Below are 24,829 nucleotides of genomic sequence, written 5' to 3' on the forward strand. Positions count from 1 at the left end.
TGCAGCAGCATTCCAGCTAATTAATAATGCCTTAAACATTAACTGGGGGTTCGTTGTGTACGGAGTATATTGTTTGTTTGGGGAAGGGGGAGCGAGGAATATGTTTCATGGATACATGTGCTAATTGTGTTGTCTGAAATATGCGAAATGCCAAGCGAAAAATTGCAAAATATCACGAACCAGCGAACGTTTTTTATGCTTGTGTGTATGTATATCGACAACAGTAAACACACAATAAACATTTGATGTCTAAATTTTTTGAGGCAACAACAACGATAATAATAAAAGCAACTACTGCCATACCATCACACAATATGTATCCATTTCATGGGCCAAATGTAAACATGCAAAACTAAAAGACACAATAAAACAACTACAATTTGCCTTTCAACGCTGTCTGATTGGGAATGAGAAAAAAGGAATTAATTAACATTGCCAACGGCGAACAATTAGACTAAATAAAAAGATACAACAATACTTACAAATGTTGTTTCTGCTCGGCTTGTGAAGAAAACTTGCCATATGTTGAATCGCAGTACGAAAATGGTTGCAATGCAATCAATGCATTCATATGTAGTATGTATGTACATACAAGTAGATGGTATTTGTCAAAGCTTCAGCTTGAAAGCTCTATGATAGGATCGGTGAGTTTCTGTGTTAATGCAGCCCAGTTTAAGATACAGTTTCGGCTTTCAGCCGTTATGTATCTGTATGCAACCGTGTTCTACCGGCTAAAATTGCCGCAAACTGGCTTCAATATGTTGCCCATAAAAATATGGTTAGACCACAAGCAATCTTGAAGAGCCAAAACGAGCCATAGAAATTAAGCAACTTTGGCTTTGCCGATTTGAATGAATTCTTTTGCAATTTAATATAAAAACTTAATATAAATACAGAAAGATGGCAAAATTGTGGCGTTATTAATAAATATTTGTGGTATTCCTGCAATTACTATAAATGTATAGCATTTTAAATGGAAACTATTGTGAATGGCTACATTTTATAGCATGCGAGAAAAAAATCACGTTACCTATACGTGTAAGCCGGCATGGTACAAATACATGCAAAGCGCAACTTGTAGCTCTCAAAACATATAAAACCGGCTCTCTTTCTCTCCCTTTCTCTCTCAGTATGAGTCACGCTCTTTGCCGCTTAAACTTCACAAGCTTGGTGCAAGCACTTTTCAGTTTCGAACGTGACTGCAAAACGTGCGGTACTATGTCGGAGAAGAAGCAGAGTTAAAGAAAAAGCACCCTGCGCATGCGCAACGTACGAGTACATATTTCGCGTGTGGATTGCAATCGCAATGTTTGTAATTGTAATAAATAATTACGTTAATTAAACAATCCATATGCAAATCAATAAAAAATATTTAAAATCATCGCCCAGCATTAGGAAATATAAATTCGTATTGCAATAAACGTGTAAATGACGGCGAATTGTGTAATCTTTTTGGCAAATGATGATAACTTGTAATAATTTATTATACATATGAAAGATTGGCATGCTTTTTATTGTCTGTGTGCTGCCTCAAGGAAGTGAATGATGAAAATGAATTTCAAATTAAAATATGTTTGTTCACGATGTAGAAGTATCTGTTAGCGAAAGCAACGAACTAACAGTTTCCTACTGCAAACGACAATTGTGAAATGTATCTACAAAAATTTGCATGTTTTCATATATTGTGTGAACTTGTCTTGATGGCGCAATGACGTTTTTGGGCGCTTTGTCGCGCCATAGTTACAGTTAAGGATAACCAATTTTGTCTTTTTGGCGTAACAAATCACAAACAAATGAGGAGCTCAAAATAAATCAACATTTAACAAATAATATAGAGATTTGTCTCTCCATACACGAAGCTATCGAGATGAAATTTTGCTTTAAATCCTATTGCTTTAGCAATTGCTACATTAGGAAAAATAGCTATCAAAATTGTTTCCCCATCATTAACATTTCCCTGCATAAATTGGCCAGCACGAATGATTTGAAAATAAACTAAAGCAGGACCGCTAGAAGAAACCCACTCCTACCAACTGCAGTGGAAAATTGCATGAGTCATTAGGTTTACTCAATTGATTTTGAACGCTAATTTGGTCGACGTGCAGACATTTTTAACTTAGAAAAAATACAACAAGAAAAAAAAAACAAAAGTGCCAACTTAGAGCAAACTAGCAAAACCATTTGCAATTTTCCAGCGCATTAGTCATCGGACCGTGCGTCCCACTCTAAACGTTGAATGCGCCGCTTTTCCATCAACTCCAGAAACTAAATATAACTAGTTTTCCCTGTCGTGAGTCGTCGCTACCTCTGAGTATCTATCTGGACTAACTGTCGCGCAATTTTCAGTCAATGGCGTGCAAAATTCGCGAGAGTCGCGGTCTGTTGTGATCTCAGGCGGTAAAACTAATCCATAAAATATCATCCTGAGAGGTGCAATTGGAGCCGCGGCCACGTCGAGTGAAAGTGGACAAGACGCGGCACCGAAAATACAACAACGAAAACGCATTCAATTACAAAGAGACTTTAGTTGAAGCGCGTGAAACAATTTTTTATGTTTTATTAACTGTACATAGGTTTTTTTCTTAAAATAGTAATTGTGTTTTCCACCACTTATTCAATTTACCATTCACTGCACACGACGGAGTCTCCACTTTGCCAACCATCTAGGCAGTCAGCCAACCTGGCAAAGAAGTCAGCCCAAGAGCCAATGGCGCATTCAATTTTTCAATTGCGCATGCGCGCATCTTTTTAAAAATAAAAAATGTTTATTTTTTTATTTCTCTGTTTAAGTGTCTTTGGCGCCTTCTTTTGAGCTCGTAATTGTTGTTGTTGTATTTGTATGCATGCCAGCACCTAACAAAGTTAAGATTTAAATTATTAATTAATTTTAAACAAGCCGGCGGCGACGCTCCTTGCATGGCCAATGCGTTAAAGAAACAGAAACCAAAACAATAAACTTTCACTGCGTGCTTGCCGAAAAACTAACTACATGTGAACAGACATACGAGTACGTAACGATGTATGTCCGAACGTATGTGGCATGTGCAACTCACTCACTTACATATATGTACATATGTTTGTATGTAGCTTGAGGATATGCAACCTGCCCAGCCTCTTACTCTCATAGTTAGCTCCCGACTTTGGTATTGCCTCATCAGACTTTCTGTTTCTGTTTACGCTCATATGTGTGTTGTTTATTATCATTGCCACTCTGTCTTACTTAATTTTTATGCGAACTTTAACAATATCTTGAATTTTATTTTGTTTTCGCTTTTCATTTTGCATTTTGTCGTGATATTGTTTATGATACAAACACACACAAACAAACAATAATAAAAAGAGCACAACAAAAACCTGTTGTGTCATATTTTTGTTTTTGTCTTTCTATCGCTCTTGCTGTTGTTGCCGCTGTCGTTGCTGGTTTTCTTAATTAGGTTTTGTCATTTGCATTTTCCAAAAAATTGGTGTTGGCCAGCAGCTCCAACGGAATTGTCTCTGTCAGACTTTTTTCTTCTGGGCAGCAGGTCGAACGCCCAGAGAATTTTGTTGTACTTTTTAAGTTGCGCGTGCACTTTTATGGGTCATGACATTTGGGTCTTGATATGCAGTCACTTTCCATGTGCCCAATTCTGGAGCTGCACATTTGCATATTAAATTGAATAGATATTTATTCCACTAGAAGTTCAGGTGAACTGTAGTTGGCGAGGGTGTCGCGTAAGCTAATTATTTGGCATTTATTAGAAAGTGAATATATATACAAGTATATTTTTGTTTGGTTGTTGAAGCAACCATTTTTATTTAGGAACCCAAAAAGTGATAGTAGTTTTTATAAAGTTTTAGGCCTTTAATTAAATAAAATAGGTATTATTTTTTTCAATTATTTGTGCCCGGACTATTTAACATCCATATGTACATGTTTTAATACAAAGCAGTAAATATTCGTATGTACATTTTTTAATACAAATCTTTATTTTCGCTTTTAAAGTAGGCTCTTTTTAAGCTAATACAAGCATAGTTAGCAAGTTCTTAAGCCCAATTTTTCGTTCACTTGTTATAGGCCTCGACCAGGATCGCCTGTTACTGTGTTAAGTCGATCTCAACACTACGATTTTCGAGCTAAATTTAGTTGATTTTTCCAATATTACGACCTCACGACCCCCCGGAACTCTTTATGCCACTGAATTGCGTACTTGATAGAGTAAACTACCCAAAATGCTTTTGCAACATTTACCAACTCGCTGTTAAATTTATTTTCCATTGTAAAAATCACCAGACGGACTTTTCGCGTCGTAAACAAAGAGCTGCCAAACACACGCTAATTGATATATCCCGATCAAACTTCACACTAACGTGAAAGTAGGTGTTAATACCCTAAGACAGAAATATTTTGCGCTTCGCTCACGGTTTAAATGGCCAGTACGAGTCAAAAGTAAAAGGCAAAATTTAGCTAAATATTTTCAAATTTTTATTAAACATTTTGTTGAATGTTTAATAAAAAGTAATGGAAATAATAATGGAAATTTTACTAATTAATAACAAATGTTCGATATCAAATATAAATTAATTTAAATTATCAAATATGTGTCTATCTAGAAGGAAACATGTTGAATTTCATCTTTCTGGTAGTAAATTCATTCATGCTGTTCGGCTGGGTAGACTTTTCAACCTGTCTTTCATATTTTTTTTATCAATCTCACATCTCATCTCAACTCTATGTACATTGCTTTGCTTTGCATTTCTAAATCTCTCATGTTAACATCTTTATCTGCACATTGTTCACAACGCACCCAACATTATCATTTCACGTACTTATGTGAGTATCTAAAAGCACGTACTTTCCCGTACCAACCCACACAGAAATACATACATACATTAACGTGTTTATATACTGCTCGTCTTCTACCTGTCTTGAATAAAATGTAACAACATTAGCAGAAGCAGCAGCACCAGCAAGAGTGAGTGCATTCCCACGCCCAAATTATTTGCACAATATGTACCCACAATTCCAGTAAATTCCAATTCAATTCAACCGCCAGAGTCTGCCCGAGTTTTTGCCCCATGCAGTTCGTGTTTTCCCAACCCACAAAAAACAATAACACAATAAATGAAAGAGCTTTACAATTTACGTATCTATGTGTGTGTGCTTGTATGTGTGTGTTTCCCTCCACAGGTCTGCTGAGTTGGCTCGAAGGCTTAACTGAATAACAGTTAATGTGGCAAAATTGAGTTGTAGAAAATGTCAAAAATGCGAAACGGCTACGTCCCCCGCCCAGTCCCGCCCGGCGCCGCTGTCATGCCAGCAACTCTTGAGCTTGCCAACAGTTAGTTATTGCTCCTGCCCCCCTCCCGGCAGCACGGCAGCACTCCATGAAGTGACTTGGCTGACAAATTTGGAGCAGCGATGCTTTGTCATCGTCATTATCATTATCCGCAAGCTCTTTTCAAATCAACTCAATTTCAGTTTGCTATTATTTTTGCTTGAATTTTCTCCATAGAAATTTTTTCTATTGCTCTTACTGCTTCTCCTGCGACTGCGACTGCTATTGCTATTGGTATTATCATTATTTGTGTAGTTGCCATTATTGCTTGGTTCTCTTCTTCTCTATTGATTTTTATGGCTGAATGTGTATCTGCTCACCCGCCTTTCAGATCTCGATGTCCGTCGAAAATTGAAGTGCAAAAACTTTAATTAGTGTTATTACAAAAGAAAACAATTTCCAGTGCATTGTTTGTGGCATTAGCCTCAATTTGGCCGGTGTGGCAAGGCAAGGCAGGGCAGGGCAGGGCAGATCATAATATGAGTATATAATGGCAAGAAGACTGTTAGTGGGTCATCATCATCGTTGATGCGATTCTTAAAGCATTCATTAGAACTGGTCCGACATTGCTTCGAATGGAAGCCATTATCCTGTGAGACAGGGTAATTGAATGTTATTATCAGTATTCATAGCTGAAGTGATTTTAAAATAAATATTTGATATGCTAAATACATGATAGATGCTTTTGCGTCATTGCGCCATCAAGAGAAGTAATTGTTGTGTCCTACTAAGTATATGTATGTATTATCGAACCAGTGTTGAAAAGTGAACTTGTAATTACATCACATAACCGCGGGCTAAATAACTGTAGACTATGCCTCGCCCCGTGCGCCTCCGTGTAACATGGTGACAACAATTAAGATAACCTGCGATGGCGTGTTCATCCAATCGAATTCCTATCTTACGCCCACCATTTCGACCTCGGCAGCAACAACAACAACAGCAACAAGAACTTCCGAACGTGACAAATCCGCGGGTACTACATTGAGCAGCTATTTAAGCGACAATTCTCAGGGGATCGGAAGCGGCAGTGGCAGTGGCAGCGGCAGTGGCAGCGGGAGTGGCAACAGCGTGGGCGGCAACAACAAAAAGCTGATGCAAAACAAGCCACGACACATAAACGATACACGCAAACGTTATTACTTTGGCAGCAAGGATATTTATTGGTGCAAACAGAGTCTCAGCCAGCCGCCAAGTGGCAAGGTGGTCTCACGCAGCGCCAGCACTTTGACTCACAAAGAACTCAGGGCCAATAGCAACGGCCAGCAGAGTAGCAACAAGCAGCGGCGAAAGCCGCAGCTCCTCTCCAGCAGTCTAAGTGCTGCGTATGTCCCCGCCTCTACGCAGCGCAAAGAGTTTTACTTTTGTGATAAGTACGCGCCACAGTCAAGTGGCAACCACCACGGCATAGTCAAGGCCTCTTCTGGCCAACCAATGCCTCTGCCCATTGATGCTCGCCTTCTGAACTTTTTGCGCACAGCTCAGCGTAAATTTCAGCGTGCCAGCAACAATAACAATAATAATAACAACAACAACGGCATCGTAGATTTTCAAACAAAACCAAAACCAAAGCGCGGCACTCAACAGCAGCATAACAAAACCAAAGACATAACGCAACTACAAAGTAAACCCAACTCCAGCTCCTCGTTGCCGCCCATCATTATCAGCACCGACGATTGGTTCGGTTAGTATGCAAAATTCGTTTACAGTTAAGTGCCGATACAGCTACCAAAAAACCAAACCAAAAAAAAAAAAAAACAGCAATTAAACCTGTAACTGCAACGACCCACAGGCAGACAACCCTGCCCTCAATTGTTGGCAACACTGTCGTCGTCAATGTTGCAACTTGCAAATGTATGTTTTCATTTTTACGAGTACGTTTGGTCTGTCAACATTTTGCATATTGAGTTACAAGTAAAAAAAAAACCATATCTATTCGAATCTATGTAGATAGAGTTTCCCTTAAGATTTGCAAAATGTTGCAGGTCGTCAAAACGTTCAAACGAGATCATGAATTTCAGATTTATTGGGTTTGATATCACTTTATTGGTTTCGGTTGATTTTTCAACTCTTTCAGGAAAACAATTTTAATGATTTCAGTGGATTGTCTTTCTTTTAAGTCTTATGCATCTAGTCAGGACACAAATCTTGGTGTGCGTTAAATACTAGAAATGTACCCAAAACATTGGATGATCCGAAAATTTTAGTAGTTTATAATACTATAGGTTTAGACGAACAACACATTTTCTGTATCTTGCTTTTTAGAATGAAGCTCTTTTAGAAATGATAATTCTCACTTAGAAACGTAGATTCTTTGCTTTGCACAAAGCTACTACACTTTGTTTACCTTGAGTTTTTGTTTTTCCTGTAATGGAAAAAAAAGTTATAATTTTAGTCAGATATCGGTCCAACAGAGGCATACCAAAAGCTGTGCAGCCACCGAACGGACTGAATGTTGGGATGTGAATTGAAATATGAAAGTGGTAGGAACTTGAAAAAGTTGCACACGATCAAGAAAGGAGAATAGAAGAGTGGAAGAAGGAAGGAATAAGAGTTAAATACCAATAGTGGTAACGAGTACGTGAGAATCTTTTGTATTGCTTCCTCATTGTGTGAGACAAGGAAGAACAGAAAAACATGTAAATATACGTCACACGAGCACACACACGGACACCGGACACGCAGACACATACTCAATACAATTTCCAGCACATTGTGTGCAAAACTCAGTCAACAGTTCTTCCCCATACCCTACAGTCTTCATCATCATTATCGTCATCATCCTCGTAGTTTCGAGCTGGAAAGTGTAAAATTGCACTGACATTTCAGCAAGCGAGCGAATGCGAAAAAATGAAAAAACGAAAAAAAAGAAAGAAAGAAAGGTAACTTTAGTCAGTTAGTCTGTCAGGAGGGCGCTGGCTGCCAGTCACTGTGGTGGTGGCTAGGCCCAAACAAAAGCCATGAATGGAACGACACCGACACGGACGCTGACTACCATGAATGGAACGAAGCTATGGTCACATGCTGATGACGAAGAGACTTGCTCCGTTGGCTTTCGGCAGCGGTGTGTTGTAAAATTTGCATATCGCATGTGAGCGAGCGCAGGAAAACCGCAAACGGACGGACAGACACAATGCTCCTCACCTCTTCTGTCTGCGCGTGTCTCGTGTGAGAGAGTGCGCGAGTTCAGGAAGAAGGAAACCTAAGCACAGACATGGGGAAAACTATACTAATTACAGTGGCTAGCTGGCTATCGTGTGTTCAGGCCATAAACTTGGCTGCCAGTCAGAAAGGCAGAAAGGGACGCTACAATGGGTGATGGGACGGCAGCAGCAACAGCAGCAGTTGATTGCTGAATGGGTTGGGAATGTTGGTGCTGTTGACCCTGAATTGGTGCAGGAGAGTGGCAGTGAGGGCCATCGTGTAGTTAGATAGTCAGCCATGCACACAGAAGGACTATTATTTGCAGAACGCTCTCGAACTGTCTACGTACATTAACCGTTGAGATCTCGTGCTGAGGTGTGTGAATCTAAAGTGTGAGCATTAATTTTTATGTAGAGCTGCAGTATTTCGAATAGCTCTGGGGAAACCTTAAATTACAGTGCATTATATACAATATGTATGATCCTACATGGATTGTCTAAATACCTTATTAGCTGATCTAAAATTTGTTAATGAAATATTCTGGCTTAGGTACTCAGAATGTATTTAACTAAACTGGGAAAGGAATATTCTATTTTTAAAGAATTTTAAGATCCATCCTATGTATTTAGAAAAGCCCAAGCCATCAGACTGTTGAAAGTAGTAGGGAGTATTTATATTATCTACACAAAAGAACTGTCGATTGTAGAACAGGAAGAAACGCTCCCCATATGCTTATTAATTATATGGTTATTGTAAAGACAGCCCATACCAATGCCGCAATATATTACCTCATCCGTCTAAATAGCTCATCTAATTAAATAAATATATGTACTATATTGCGCATTTGGCGGAACACCCTCCAATAAGTAAATATCGCATGTACATGCGAGTTGGTTTAGTGCATAACAAAAGCATTATTTATAGTAATATATATGCATACACAAATCAAATGACAATTACCCAATGAATCATTCAGTTTTACGATGCGTGTGTGGCTTTTAAATACTTTGTTTTGTTTGGTTTCGTTTTTTGCACCCTTCAGTGCTTCTTATGTCCGGCACATCATTGTCAGTAATTTATGAATATGTTTATGATTATTACTTACATTTCAATTGATAATTTTTAATTTTAAATATCCGACCGACTGGCTTATCTGCCTGACAATTGGATTTGCTTTGTTCATTTTTTTTTTGAGCGGCTAATAAATATTGAAAACCATTTCGCACTTGCCTCAATTACACTTCGTTTTTACGTTCACGCAAACGAGCAGCTCTCCTGCTATTTGCCGTATTTGCTTAACAGTTGTGTGTTGATGCAACAAATGGCACAGACAAGTACCATAAAAATAACCAGCACCTTGCAATACATACGACTATGTAGACGTATGTATGTATAGTACATAGTTATTATTACTTACTTGTTGTAATGCGTTTTTCGCCAAGTTGGACTTCACATTTTGTTGTTGCTTGCTAGCCACGTTATTAATTACTGTTTTAATTGTTCAACAATTTGTTGTTGCACCCTTTTGCGCAATCGTTTCGTGGGCATGTTTTGCAAGAATCGCGGCTGCTTCTGTTTCAATTTGTTTACATTTCGTGCTCGCGTGGCCAAAACAAAAATTGGGCAGGTGGCTAAATATTTGGCAACACCTGTCGAGAAGTCAGTCGATACTCGTAATTGTAATCAACGGCGACAAACAATGCGAATTTGCGTGCCTGTAATAAATGTAATGATATTAAATGATCATTAAATTGATCACCTCGAATGGCGTTTATTTGTCAATAAAAATAGGAAAATAAAAACAAATTAATTTGCTATCCATATGTGGGGTTATAGTCTCTGACTAATCGACCCTCAATATTTACACTGAACTGAGTGTGGAGTCATCGCCATTCAGTATCCGTTCTGTTGGTCGGCTGAGTGGGTCGCATGGTGAGAATCTTATGACATGTGCAGGCAGGCGTTAACTTGTAAATACTATGGCACACACGCATACACACACACAGCGTACACACTTAGTATAAACAATGAGTGACTTGCTTGCTCGTCATCATTACGGGCTTGAGTGTTCAGTGTGAGTCATGAAGGCAAGGCCTGATCATTATTACTGACATAAACTGCGTAAAATATGCGGGAACGAGATCTCTTCCTCTCTCAGTAGAGTAATCCCCACCACCCGCTGATTCCTGCACAATGTCAAGGTCACACATCAATTAGCTTGAGATCCCATCGGGCAAAGCGCAGCTCAAATGGACAAAGCAATAAGATTCTTAAATGCTTGTCAATTTATTTAAAAATCGAAAGCATGCATATCGTAAGTAACTATGAGTAATGCTCCAGACACATATACATGCATACATATACATTTGTATGTACTAAATGTCGATAGCTGTTTGTTATTTTCAACTCCAGACAAACAACTCAGATACATTTCATAAATACTATATATAGCGTGACTGTAAAATTTGCCAGTCAGGAAGCCATAATGATCAAATAACGCATTGCAATTTTTATTCAAAGCTTTTTTGGAGAGTCATGATCGAATAATTTGTTTGTTAATCGTAACTGCCTCATTGTCTCTTGGCCATAATTGCAACTGCATGAGTTTGTACAATAATCGCATGCGGATGTGGCTCATAAACAATAAACTGTAGCAGCAATGAAAGGTCTCTTTTTTTTTTTAATTTGGCAAGTGTCGCATACAAGGCCGCACACATAATGCAAGCAACATTTAATTAGCCCCCTGCGCTCCATCAATCCCAAAAAAAAAGAGCCCACATAAAACTCCCACGATAAATCTTCGTACAAAGCACCCAACAACAACAACAAAAATGCTAGAATGGCAGCAGCAGCCGCCACATCGGCTCTAAATGAAAATTGAGTATGCAAAAAACGTTTCCGTAATACCCAAAAAAATATTCGCTTAATCAAATTTACATAAAATTAAGAAATTAAACAGCGTACAAAGTGAGTTTTGTGTGCGCACTTAAAACGAAGCCCGAAAAATAAAAAAAAACATCATGCTTAGGGGCAAGGCAGCCGGAAAAATCTCAAATGATTAAAACATTAAGTTGACTAAGCAGAATTCCATTCCGTGCGACTCCAGTTCGTTAGTAGGCGAATCAAAGCTAGCCTAACAAGCGGGCAGAGTGAGTAACAGCCATGCCCCCTGCCCCCTGTCCCCGCTCCTCCTTCCAGGCAAGCCGTTAGCGAATTTCCGCTCTAGCTTTATGCTGCTTAACGCTTAGCTTTTGAGTTATGTTTGTATGTGTGGGAATATTTATAGCGGGTCACCAATTTGTACTCGGCGCCTAGAGAATTTTAATTGGCCTCAGCCCAAGCAAGGCAGGTAAACATCAACTGAATCATCATTGTGCTCGTCATGCAAATAGCCAAATTTGTGTAGCTTGTAAGATACATTTACACACACACACACACACCCATATATTTGCATATATGCTGCATATGTTTGTTGTGTTTTTATTTAAAAAGCCAGTAGTTGCTACCAAATTGCGCAGTAAAACTTTTAACTATGCGTGTCACACAATTTTAAATGTAAAACATTTTGCGAATGTATCTCTCATAGAGTATTGGAACCGCAGCAGTTACACTGCAAAAAATGAAATGGAACAATAAGATACAAGCAATAATTTAGCATACACAAATTATTTCGAAAAGAATTCCAAAAATTGCATTAAGTACTACTTAGTAAGTTGATACAGATCATTTTTTAAATGTTACGAGTGTATAGGAAATCCCAAAGCTAAAAGATTGCATGCTTAGAATGCATCCTTACCTCTGAAATTTGAAAGCTTTAGTAATGAGGCGATGATTAGATAGATATCTAAATAACAATTTAGCTGCCAAAGGATCATTTTAGGCATTCGTCAATTCTGAATTTAATGAAACAAAAGAAGAAGTATTTTTTTAAAATTCTTTTGAACCAATTAAGACATTTGAGAACGAAGAACAATATGAAACACAGACAGACCAGACCCCCTGAAACACTTGTGGCTTAATCAATTGAATCAACATTGTCTGTATGTCCACGATTTTCTGAGTGTATGCGAAGGCGTGGGCGTACCATTGTGTGCTGACTCGCGAGTTGCGAGCTGCGAGTCGCGACCCGCGTGTGACTTTCCGAGCGTCTGAGTAAGCGGCATTTTGATTAGCATGCCGCTTAAGTGCGCACCGCAGTTGAAAAACAATTAACATTTCGAATATAAAGGTATATGTATGCCCATGTATGTATGTATTAAGTGTATCTGCTGCGTATATACGGTTGGATTTACGTAATCGCTGACAGTGGCATTTGTTCGAAGGGTGTACAGCATGCCCGATTAGACGAACGTGCATTAGATTAGGTAAATAGTGAGTTGGCCAGAGCTCTAGTGTAGAGCGCGTGGCATTTGCGATCCGATCAGCAGTGATGCAATTATCGCTGCGATGAAGCGCAACTATTTCATTCAGTTTCAAAGTAGATTAGGTCACTGTCCAAAGCGATGATTGGCGAATGCCTAAGCCGCCTGGCTTGGCAAGCTGTACAAACTGCATTGAAATTGTCAGTTCTGTGATAAACGAGCCGCTAACCTTGAGATGCGATAAACAAATTATTGCCAGCTATCTAGATATGATTAGTTATTATTGTTATTGCTCTGACCGCTGGAATATCAACAAATGCCATTATAAACGACATTTTAAATGCAATTTAAGTGCGAGTAGAATTCAATTGAAGTGAATTCAGAACTCCAATTCCACTGATTTATTGACACTTAAATAAAAAAGCTATACGAAAGAACCTTTATATATACTACCAGAAATTTCAACTTAGTTGGTTTCAACTGCTCATTCTCAATAAGTTGTCCGCTGCTGGGTGAGTGTGTGTGTTTTATATGTTTGTGGGAATTTGTGTGTTTAGATTAGATTAGCAATGATATATTAAACTTTCTAGGTATATGTATGTGTCTGTTAATTAATGAATAAATTTCACTTTTATTCGCACTTTATTACAGACGAGGAAGCTTTATTAGCAAAAGATTCCAAATCGAAGCGGAAACAAGAACAACGAAGAGTAGGGGACGAGCCAACCACCAGAGTTAGTGGCGAAGGCGATTTAATAACAGTTGAAATAAAACAGGGACTACTGAAGAATAAACAGGTGGAGGGAAGTGCGGCTTTCAAGCCGCCAAGAAAACCAGAAAGCCGGCAAGACCAAGCAGCAACTAAAACAACAACCAAACCAACCTCAGAAAGTGCGACAGCAACAACAAAAGCAATAGCAGCAGCAGCAGCATCATCACCAGTCGCTAAGAAAAGTGCGCAGAGCGACAAAAGCGATCAAATCGACGACAACACAGTTATGAACAGCCACGCGACAGCCACACAGAACGGACAAACAACAGTTGTGGGTCATCATCGTGGCTTCTCGCAGCCCTCGGTAGCAGTGGCAGCTGCAACCACAGCTGGGAGTACAGCAGGTGATCCATGGTTTCTGCAAACCACCGGGCATCAAATGCCACCAACGGCGCCGCTGCGACACAATAAAAGACCAGCTCCACAGCCGAATGCCGGCGTGGGTGTTGGCGTCGGTGTTGGTGTTGGTGTAGGCGTAGGTGGAGCAACACCACTGCTGCATCAACAACAACTGAGCCAATCGCAGCCACACATTGTGCCGCCAAACATACCGCCGCACCACCACCATCTGCATCTTCGAGAAAATAATGTGGTGAGAACTCCTCTTAGTAGAATTCCTTTTTGTTTTTCTGAAATTCCTATCATCCTTATCATCAACTATGCAATCTGAGTGTAATTTCTGAAGAGTCCAGCAAAAAAACGTTATGCAATATCAAATAAATAAATCAGTTGAAACGATCTACATACTTGTAAGTAATTGTAATTTTCACTTTTTTATATGGTCGTTCTGTCAACTTATTTAAATTTGATTTAGATTCATAAGTTACAAGTCTCACTGACTTGGCTTCTGATAAGCAGCTTGACTCTTCTTTCGCACAATTTAGAGTAATTTCTAGTCTAGTTAGACTAATGATATAAGCTATTCTCGTATTGTGTCCCTGCCGGATGATGTAAACATACATAAATATGTCATACATATTCAAAATTAAAAACTGTCAACGTAACCTTGAATTCCATTGCAGATTCATGCACTGTCAGCACACAATGCCGCTGCGGCGATACATGCGCTTAATAGTCATAATTTAATAACCAGCGCCAGTAATAATTCGCCCAAATCGCCGAATCAGACTCAGCAGCAGCAACAGCACACAATAGTCGCTGCAGCAGCTGCTGCGGCATCAACACAGCAGCAGCAACAACAGCAGCAGCAACACGGCCTTTTATCGACCTTTGCGCCCACGGTAATAGCGCCAGCTCCGACGTTGGCCGCACAACAATCGAGCAGCACACACCCACACTCACACATCCAGCAGCCAGCATCACAGCCAGTAACGGGCACTGCCGCTGCAGTTGCAGCAGTTACACAACAACAGCAGCAACAACACCTACAACTAATCTCCAATTGTGCTTCCAACACCAACAACAGCAGCAGCAGCAACAGCAACAACAATCTGATGTCGTCCTCATTGAATGCGGCACAGCTGTCGCTGTCGCATGCGCCGGAGCGTGCGTTGCCGCCGAAAAGCTTGGCACTGAGCGGCGGTCAGCACGGCAGCAACATGCTGTTGCACACAGTGGGGGCAGGAAGCGGTGGCACGCACGCACACGCCGCGCAGCCGCATTCGGGCGTCGGTGGCAGCATGTCAACATCGCTGCACAGCTTCGACATCAATGGCGGCAGCAATCCAACTGCCTCATGGTCAAGCGGCTCCACGACGGCCATGAATCTAGCCTCTCTCTCGCCCACAAATGCATTGGCCCCGCACCAGCAGCAACAGCAACATCTGCGCAAATGTGAAGTGAAACTCAATGCCATGCCGTAAGTTCAAATGCCTGCTGCAAGTCCCGTAGCCCGTAGTCTTTTCAGTACGTTTGGCCATTGATAAACATTGCTATATCTTATCAAAAAAATACAAGCCTCAGGCCATACACTGTGGTTCAACTCATGATAGCACTTGAAACAATTTATTGGAGCTTGGGGAAGTATTCTGAAAGACTGATAGAGGGTCCAAGGAGTGGGAAAGGTGGAAGATTAGACTCGACATTTTTGGGGGAGTTAAAATTGGCAACAACTTGTACATTTATTTAGAACAGATTAAATTAGAGAACACATTACTGGACTTTGGATCACTGTGCCCATCTTATCAATGAACTACGATTACCTACTCAGTATTCGTGCTCTTAAGTCGTCGCCGCAAACATGACACATAATGAGTTGCACTTGGCAGCCATTATGTTTGTGTAGGAGAAACAGCAACAAGAACAAACCAATAATCTGCACCACTCACCACTCCTTTCACTGCTTGCAGTTGGTTCCATGGCAGCATAACACGCGATGAGGCCGAGCAATTGTTGCAGCCACGTGAGGATGGACTCTTCCTGGTGCGCGAGTCAACTAATTTTCCCGGTGATTATACGCTGTGCGTTTGCTTTCAAGGCAAGGTGGAGCACTATCGTGTTAAATATTTGGAAAACAAGCTCACAATTGACGATGAGGAATACTTTGAGAATCTTGGACAACTGGTAGCGGTAAGTGATCGAATGAAATTAATAAACCTATAAGATGCTTAGTTAATAAATAACTTCACAGCACTACGAGGCGGACGCGGATGGTCTGTGCACACAGCTCATTCAATGCCTGCCCAAACTGGGCAAACAAGAGTTTTGCATTAACTCCAAAGATTTCGTGGACAAGGGTTGGGTCATACCCGAGGCGGAGCTGCAGCTGCGTGAGAGCATAGGCAAAGGTGAATTCGGAGACGTAATGTTGGGCATATTGCGCAACGATAAGGTGGCCGTCAAGATGCTGAAGGACGAGGGCGCTGTGCAAAAGTTTTTAGCCGAAGCTTCCGTCATGACGTAAGTGCTTGAGATTCAAACTGGTTCTAAGAAGACATCTTAAATCCTTTTATGTTTTCCTTGACAGCACGCTTGAGCACGAGAATTTGGTCAAGTTCATAGGTCTGGTATTTACAAGCAAACATTTGTATTTGGTTACGGAATATATGAGCAAAGGATCGCTGGTTGATTATTTGCGTTCGCGAGGACGTCAGCACATAACGAGAAAGGATCAAATCCATTTTGCCTAGTAAGAGACTGAAGCGACTGAATAAAAATAAATGAGCTCTAGTTAATCTAATTTAATATTTGTCACGAATAGCGACACTGCCTCCGGAATGGAGTATCTTGAAGCCAAAAAGGTTGTGCATCGTGATTTGGCAGCGCGCAATGTCCTCATCTCGGAGGATTGTGTGGCCAAAGTATCCGATTTTGGTTTGGCACGCGAGGAATGCTATAATCTAGATGTTGGCAAGCTGCCCATCAAATGGACAGCGCCCGAAGCGCTCAAGAATGGCGTAAGTAAAGCAGTCGCTGCCTACAAAGGTCAGTCATTTACAATGTTCGCTCTCCTGCTTTCAGCGCTTCTCCAACAAATCTGATATGTGGAGTTTTGGCATACTGCTATGGGAAATCTATTCATTTGGGCGTGTGCCCTATCCACGAATTGTAAGTCGTAGATATAGCCTGCTTCCTACACATTCTTACATTCTGAATAATGATTTGTTCTCCTTCAATTTATAGCCACTGGCTGATGTCGTGAAGCATGTAGAAGTTGGCTATAAGATGGAAGCACCGGAGGGCTGTCCCGCTGAAATTTACGAAATGATGCGACAGGCTTGGGAACTGAATCCGGCCAAGCGACCAACATTTTCTGAGCTTAAGATTAAGCTCCAGCATCTGAAAAATGCAACAGCGTGAACCAATGAGAAATATTAACTGAACTAATAATTGACCCAACTGGCGTGAAAAATTGAGTCTTGGATACAATGCACGCTGACAACGACTCCGGCTCCGACTCTGACATTGAACGCAACAATTTTTCGTATATACATACCTATATATACACATTTATAAATAATTCACTATATATATATTTACATATATATGTATTTATAAATAATTTACAGCAATTTATTTACATATATATTTGTTACAGTTTAGTTTATACCATAAGTTTTTGTAAGCCTAAGCGGAAACAACACAATCAAGTGAGGACAAGCAATGTTAGTGAGTTGCATTGGAGATACATACATACATTCATAAATACATACAAATGTGTATGGCATAACTATAAAATGAAAACATAGTTGCAATTCCCAGTTATGGAGGAATGAGAAAGAATACAGCAACTGTGTAGTTTGCTAATTATTAAAATATTGCATAATGTAAACCGTAGCTATTTATAATTTATCATGTAGTCGAAACTGTATTTCATGTAGTTTATGTGTATGTTTTCGAAAGCCTTCTGTTATGCATTACAACAAAAAATCTGTACACTTACACACACATTTCTTGCTATACTATATTTGTTTTTGTTTCTGTATATGTGAAGAATACGCATACATATGAAATTGTTTATATAATCATGTTTTTTTTTTAATTAAATGTTAAATAACAATCACATAAATATACTTCTAAAGAGCTATATTACACACATAAACTACTTTAGGCTTACAAGTTTTTATCAACTTTTGTACAATTTCTGTTAAGCTCTTCTGTTTGTAGCACAACTTGTTCAACAAGCCAATTAGTTAAATTTAGTTACATTTATTTGTATTAAAAATCAAAATTTGAAATGAAAAAAATTGGCCTATTCATTGGTCAAACAAAAACATAAATGCAGCTTTGAAGCTGCGTGTCCTTACAAAAAAATTAAAAAAGAAAAACAACCTTTTAATAATAACAGCAAGGACCGCATTCAACTTCAACACTTGTGAAAATATGCATTACATAACAAATCAATATAGATACATACTATAACTATAACATAAACTTTACAAACTTAGAGCATATGAGATGATTAATCGGATAATAATAATAACGAGTAAAACCTAACAACTACAATTAAATGATTGGATGAAATGATGTCTATGTATGTACTATATATTCATTCGAAGCTTATCGCATCGCATTCTGCCGTCTAAACGTCGTAGTTCAACTATGAATCTCTAAACTCTACACCCACACACCCCACAACCCATGCTTTAAGGCTGTCAAGCAATGCGAAGTGGCTTCAACTTGTAATTTATTATTATGCGTGTACTCGCTTGTACATTTATGTGTTTCTTTTAATTGCAATTAACACTTTTGCTTTAAACATAAGTTTTACTTTATACACAAACAATCACACGTCCACATGACATAATTATTAATTCACATAGTTATTATTTTTTTAACTTAAAGCAAACACAAAAACACAATATTGTAAAACCGACGCTATTAAAAGGCGCAAAAATTACAAAAACAAAACAAAAAACGATGCACGAACACTTCAAAATTCAAGATCTTGAAGCAGACGAGACTTTTTAATAAAAGGGAGAACATTTAATTATTTTGTTTTCATTATTATGTTGTATTATGATTTATTTACAATAGCAGTCAACAAATTTGAAACAGTTGGAAAATATATACTATTATTTATCAAACTCGGTTAGGATATGTGATAGCAGCTATTCACACTTATATATAAATCAGTTAAAATATCCATTCCTTTATACCTACATTTGTTGTTGGTGACTTTTAAATAATTCCTTAAAATTATGGTTTTTTGTTGGACAAGCAGATATTTAAAAAATTTAATTTATGCACACATTTTGTTCACACTCCAAACAGAAACAAGCAGATATTTAAAATTTTTAATTTATGCACACATTTTGTTCACACTTCAAACAGAAACAATTATATATGCAGGATTTCAGTGGATCAGGCCACACAATATGTATAGCCTTTACTCGTTAAAAAGTAACTCTTTCAATTTTTCTATGGGAATAAGTATAAGTGAAGCCGCTGAGTTCCTGAGCTCATGAATCTACCAATCATCGAAAGTACAATTGAACTGGTGGTTATGGAACACTCCCTAGGAATCTGGTCCCACGGGATTCACTTGCGACCCCGATCCCTGGAACTATTTTAAATCATCTTTCTCATAAACACATCTTTATATTTACATCTTATTGATGGTAAACAAATCTTTATTTAATTAGCGATCGTATTCATTTTAAAATTTACAAATATACGTGTCTGTCTAAAATCTAACACTAGCATTTAAAATGTCACTATTTCTGCAAGCGTCGCGTTGCCCGTCGAAAAGGCCGGTTTTCCGGTGTAGTGGGCGGTGGTGCAAACAAATTATTACCATTGATGGCGCCACCACCCATCTGTTGGGGTGTTCCCGGAACAGGCTGGCTAGCTGCGGGCGCACCACCTTGGGCTAGCCCACCAAAGGTAAAGGCAGCACCGGAAGCCGCAGAAGGTGTCGCTCCACTGCCAAATATATGAGGCACACCATTGCCCATAGCAGGTGTGGATGGCGCAGGCGCTTGACTGCTGGCGCCAAAGTTAAATGGCTTTGTCCCAATACCACCCTGCGTTGGTGCTGACGAGGCATTCGAAGCAGCACCGCCGAAAGCAAACGGTGCGTTACTATTCGACGATGGTGCCGCTGCACCTACAGTGGCGCTCTTGTTACCAAAAGAGAAACCACCCCTCCTGGTCTCCGGTTGATTTTGAGCAGCGGCCAATGCAGAAGAAAACAAAGACCCACCTATGCCACCAGGCGGCGCAGGAGTTGCAGCATTAGAAGCTGCGGCGCCAAATGCAAACGGTTTGTTCTTGGGGTCAGAGGCTGAAGCTGCAGCACTAAAGCTTCCGAAACTTTGAGATGGAGCTGCGTTGGTGACATTTCCTGGCGTTGCCGGGCTTCCGAAATTGAAGCCGGGCTTGACTGCTGCCGTTGCGCTGGTACTGCCAAAGATATTTGTGCCGCTAGAAGGATCAGCATTGCTCTGTGATTTGGCCACTGCCGCAAAGGAAAATCCATTAGTGTTGGGCTGACTTTGTATATTGGACTGTGTAGTTGCAGCTGTGCCACCAAAGCTGAAGGGCTTGGCGGGCTCCTGAGCAGTGGCAGCGCCAAAGATTGGCGTTGGTTTCTGCACGCCACCAAAGCTAAAGGGACTGCTGTTGCTGGTGTTGTTGTTGTTGCTAGCGTTGTTGTTTATTGATGTGGCGCCAAAAAGTGAAGGATTCGCTTGATTGTTGCCATTGGAATTAGTTGCGGTTGATGATGTGGTGGCGCCAAAAAGTGAAGGATTCGCTTGATTGTTGCCATTGGAATTAGTTGCAGTAGATGATGTGGTGGCGCCACCAAAGCTGAATATATTGTTACTAGGTTTTGCTGCACTATCGACTGAAGTGGTGCCGCTGGTAGTCGATCCTGTGCCAAAAGCAAAGGCTGGTTTATTATTAGCCGAGTTTGTTCCCGAGCCAAATGCAAATGGAGATTTGTTATCCTTGTTATCAACTGAAGTTAGATTGCTGGGCACTGCAGATCCAAATGCGAAATGTGATTTGTTATCGTTGCCATCGACTGACGTCTTGCTGGCAGTTGCTGCTGAGCCAAAAGAAAAAGGTGCTTTGTTATCCTTGCCAACCTCACCAACTGAGCCAAATGCAAAAGCCGCTTGTGTGCCACTTGGCTTGTTATTGTCCGTATTCGTACTGCTGGTGGCTCCTGAGGAAAATGAAAAGGCTGCTGGTGTCCCGCTTGACCCATTATTCTTGCTATCGCCTACCGCAGGCGTTCCAAATGCAAATGGAGTGGCTGTTGTGGTAGTTGCAGGCGTCTGACCAAATGAGAAAATACTTGGCGTTGCCTGCGCCGTTGTTGTTTCCGTTTTCGCGCTGTTGCCAAAAGAGAATAGATTGCTGTTGCTGCTGGTTGCCGCTGCAGTGGTGCTTGATGGCGCAGCAGCGGCAACTGTTGTCGCGTTCGGTGGTGCATTGAAGTTGAATGTCTTCGCTGGCTCTGGCAGAGTCTTAAAAGAACCGCTACCAAAGGTGGTTGGTGTTGCCGTTGGCATTGTTGTTGTGGTGGTTGTTGTATTGGGCGTACCAAAGCCGACGTTGGTGCTGCTTACAAATCCAAACGCTGGCTTGGACTCTGTGGTTGCCGCTGCAGCACTTGTTGTTACTGTAGGTGACTTGAAGTTAAACGTGCTTGTTGGCTGACTGCCGAAAACAGGGGCAGTAGTGGGGGCCGGCGCCATTGTTTCAGTGGTAGTTGTCGGTTTCCCAAAACTGAATGTGCTTGCGCCTAAGCTAGTAATTGTGGTTGTTGCTGTTGTCGCTGCTGCTGCTGTTGTTGTCTGCGCAGCAGGCTTGCCAAAAGAAAACACAGCGGTTCCACCGCCGAATCCAGGAGCCGCCGCCGCCGTCGTAGGTGTTGTCGATGTGGAGGGATTGCCGAATGTAAAGGTAGATTTGGGCAATGTTGTAGAGGTTGTTGCGGTCGTCGTTGTTGTTGCACTGCTGGTGGCTGCAGCTCCAAATGTCGCCACACTTGTTTGACCAAAAGCAAAAAGGGGTTTGGGAGCAGCTGCGGGAGCTGCTGTTTGTATACCGGGGACCTGAAGCGACACAAATTAGTGTTTGTTAGGAACATTATTTAAGAGGGAAATGGTATACTTACCATGCTTGACAGCGAAGTGGACGTGGTTTGACCAGAATTTTCCTCGGATTGTGCCGAAGTGGTTGTTGAAATGTTATTTTCTTGAGTGACAGTTGTTGATTTTGTTGTTGCTGTCACAGGGTTTATGAATGACATTATTGTGCCTGTAGTGGTTGTTAAACTTGCCGATTTGTTGGCTGTGTCGGCGGCCTCTGCAGCAACTGACGTTGTAGTCGCTATCTCAGTTGAGCTTCCCAGCTTGAATGATAATATGCCGCCAGATCCACTGGTGCTTGGATTGGGTTCTTCATTTTTGGATTTGGCGGCGGGATTGGGTGGCGTTTTGAACGTAAACATTGGCTGTGTGGTAGTTGTGGATGTTGTGTTAGTCGAAGCTGCAGATTTATCTGCCGGTGGCGAACTTGTCACCACATTCAATATAACCGGCTTGGTTGGCAATGCAGACGTCGTCGTTGTTTTGACGGTTTGTTCCGTTGTGGCAGCACTCGTCTGTTCCGTGCTTTTGCCCAAAATGGGCTTAATAGGCGATGATAAAGTTACTGGTGCTGTTGGTGGCGATGTCATGCTGGAGTTTGCGCCATCGAACTCATCCGCCAGTGGTTCACCCTGATAGATCTCACCACGCAAGCTGCTCAACATAAGCGCCAACTTCGTTTTGTGCGTCCGCTCAATGCTCAGATTTTTCGAACCACTCATCGAGTTTTGCTGCTTGGGTTTGACAAATTGTATGCCAGAATATTCACCGGATTCCACATCGGGACTCTTCAAGTCTTTTTGTGGCTCCTGTTGTGCCTGCACTCCATGTTGCCGTTGCTGCGCATTGAAGAGTGTTAATTTGGGTTTCGGCCGTGTTTCTGCTGTCTGCTGTGCTTTGCTCGGGTCTTGTGATGGCTCTGAGATGGAGCGATGTGCTGGAGCGGCTGCCGTTGTCTGCTCCTGGGTGTAGGGTGTCTCCGGCAATGGTGTTATGGGTGTGTGGCAACTCAATGATTTGCCTAGCTGCTCAAGCCTTAAGTCTGCCGTCGTTTGTTTACGCTGAATCTTCGCAGCATGACGGTCGCTGAGCGAATTTTCGGGAGAATTGCTGCCACTGCTGCTGGTGACCGATGCAGTCGAGTCGTTGGCCATATCCGTGGCATTGCTTGCATAGCCATTGCTGATAGTGTTGTTTACTCGCGCGCGTATGTCGTAGAGCTTGCGTTTGTGAGTATGCAAGCGGCTGGAGCTCAAGGAGCTGGCGATATCATTATTGTAGCTGCAATTGCGACGCTTGGCAAGCTGTTCGGGTGACTTTTGTGGCGATGAAGCACTATAGACTGATTGCAATGGTTGCTGCTGCGCCTGTGAGTATTTGGGATGGAGCGGAACAGTAACACTCAGTTCACGTTGTCGCTTAAAGCTTGACGGTTGCGCAATATGGTAGAGATGATGAGGGGGATGGTGATGCATTAGAGGCTGCTGCTGAGATGTTCTATCTAAACCATCTGCAAAATCAATTGCACGATTGCAGCTTTTCTTCGACTGCTCCTGGTGCTGGAGGTCCTGTAAAAAGAGGAGGTTTGAACAAGTACTATGGAGCTCTGAGGTTTTAAGACCTACATTTGTGTTGATACGTTTGCGTGATATCTCCTTTAGCGCGTCGAGCACACTTCGCGTTGGTTCGCTCTCTTGTGGCGGCGGATGCATTATTGGTCGATTTTCCCGCGAAAGCTCCTCACAGGTCTTTGGCAGGCCGATCATCGAGTTTGATCGCAGCAAACTAGGCAATGTATTGCCACAGTAGAAACTTCGCTCCGGTGGCGCTATTCGTGTCATCGGAACTTTGGGAATACTGGTTTTGTAGGGCAACGGAGAATGCAATTTCTGTGAAGGTGATGACTGAACCGGTCTGTTGTACAAATTCCTTGCCGATAAGCTGCGATGTAAATTGCGCCCGTTTCCATCATGGTACTTTACAACGCGCGAGGCTAAACCACTACTGTTAATGTCCGCATAGATCCTTTAGAGGGACGTACATGGAATTTTAAATAATTATACAACAAATATATATCACGACTTACGTTGGATCAATTTGACTGAGATTCAGTTTTTGCCGCGATATTGAATGCGATGACATCTGGCGCAGCAGACTTTGGTCGGCCTTGGTTTTAGGTGTGGTCGAACTCTTGGGCGGCGACAAGCACGGAATTGAGCTGCTACGTTGTTTTGGACTAAGCCCGTTAAAAAGTGGCGGCCGCCTGTGTCTGGCATGAAAAATATATAAGAAAATATAAATACATACATATATGCTTTTAAATTTGAACTCAACTTACATTGGCGTGCCGTTAATGCATGTCGACTCGGCAATTGGGTTCGTCAAGTGGGGTGAAGTTGTGTTTAAGCTAAAGCGCCGCTCCGTTGTAAAGGTATTACGATGCATGACGCGACCGTGTTCCTACTATGGTTATTACTTTTTCTTTTTAGTATCAATTAATTGCACAAAGAGGATTTGTTCAACAAGGCACACTACAATGCCAAAATGTGCACGCGCCAAATTCCGAAATTCCAAATCCAGATTGTCTTCTTATTCGTAAACATTTAGTTCATTGGCCAGTGACGCACATGTATGTAGGATGGACGAATATAAAGATCCGACAAGATTCAGATTCTGGAATTGGCGCAACAAATTTGCGTTTGACTCACCTGGCGAAATTCTTGAGGCAAG

At 41.1% G+C, this 24,829-nt stretch overlaps 2 protein-coding genes across 4 annotated transcripts; one reads left to right on the forward strand and one right to left on the reverse strand.

The window, feature by feature from the left end:
* The first annotated feature begins 1,210 nt into the window (after positions 1-1,210).
* LOC115623878 lies at positions 1,211-18,984 on the forward strand. 2 transcript variants are annotated; one of them, XM_030518428.1, is made up of 10 exons: positions 1,211-1,308; positions 6,075-7,002; positions 13,475-14,187; positions 14,618-15,414; positions 15,905-16,124; positions 16,186-16,454; positions 16,522-16,683; positions 16,756-16,951; positions 17,016-17,102; positions 17,178-18,984. In XM_030518428.1, the coding sequence occupies exons 2-10, from the start codon at positions 6,162-6,164 to the stop codon at positions 17,352-17,354; spliced, it is 3,462 nt and encodes a 1,153-aa protein (XP_030374288.1). In that variant the 5' UTR covers positions 1,211-1,308; positions 6,075-6,161; the 3' UTR covers positions 17,355-18,984. The 2 variants fall into 2 exon arrangements, with proteins under 2 accessions (XP_030374288.1, XP_030374287.1); XM_030518427.1 differs by having other exon boundaries at positions 1,227-1,318.
* Positions 18,985-19,592: 608 nt separating this feature from the next.
* LOC115623578 (nuclear pore complex protein DDB_G0274915) lies at positions 19,593-24,734 on the reverse strand. Of its 2 annotated transcripts, none has more exons than XM_030517978.1 (5): positions 24,438-24,734; positions 24,186-24,362; positions 23,725-24,124; positions 22,126-23,667; positions 19,593-22,063 (listed from the first exon to the last, which is right to left on the reverse strand). In XM_030517978.1, the coding sequence occupies exons 1-5, from the start codon at positions 24,542-24,544 to the stop codon at positions 19,712-19,714; spliced, it is 4,578 nt and encodes a 1,525-aa protein (XP_030373838.1). In that variant the 5' UTR covers positions 24,545-24,734; the 3' UTR covers positions 19,593-19,711. The 2 variants fall into 2 exon arrangements, with proteins under 2 accessions (XP_030373838.1, XP_030373837.1); XM_030517977.1 differs by having other exon boundaries at positions 24,186-24,368; positions 24,438-24,732.
* Positions 24,735-24,829: the final 95 nt, after the last annotated feature.

The sequence above is a fragment of the Scaptodrosophila lebanonensis genome, unplaced genomic scaffold, assembly GCF_003285725.1.
Source record: "Scaptodrosophila lebanonensis strain 11010-0011.00,11010-0021.00 unplaced genomic scaffold, SlebRS2 tig00000053-arrow-pilon, whole genome shotgun sequence".
In the NCBI taxonomy this organism is placed as follows: domain Eukaryota; kingdom Metazoa; phylum Arthropoda; class Insecta; order Diptera; family Drosophilidae; genus Scaptodrosophila; species Scaptodrosophila lebanonensis.

What these genes read in the sequence shown, in the direction of transcription:
- LOC115623578 (XM_030517977.1), bottom strand. Translation starts at nt 24,544, where the DNA reads ATGCATCGTAATACCTTTACAACGGAGCGGCGCTTTAGCTTAAACACA. An exon ending in TGCATTAACGGCACGCCAAT is followed by an intron (nt 24,369 to 24,437) that starts GTAAGTTGAGTT and finishes TTTTCATGCCAG; the next exon opens with ACACAGGCGGCCGCCACTTT. An exon ending in CCACTTCGCTGTCAAGCATG is followed by an intron (nt 22,064 to 22,125) that starts GTAAGTATACCA and finishes GTGTCGCTTCAG; the next exon opens with GTCCCCGGTATACAAACAGC.
- LOC115623878 (XM_030518428.1), top strand. Translation starts at nt 6,162, where the DNA reads ATGGTGACAACAATTAAGATAACCTGCGATGGCGTGTTCATCCAATCG. An exon ending in ATCTTCGAGAAAATAATGTG is followed by an intron (nt 14,188 to 14,617) that starts GTGAGAACTCCT and finishes ATTCCATTGCAG; the next exon opens with ATTCATGCACTGTCAGCACA. An exon ending in GTGAAACTCAATGCCATGCC is followed by an intron (nt 15,415 to 15,904) that starts GTAAGTTCAAAT and finishes CACTGCTTGCAG; the next exon opens with TTGGTTCCATGGCAGCATAA.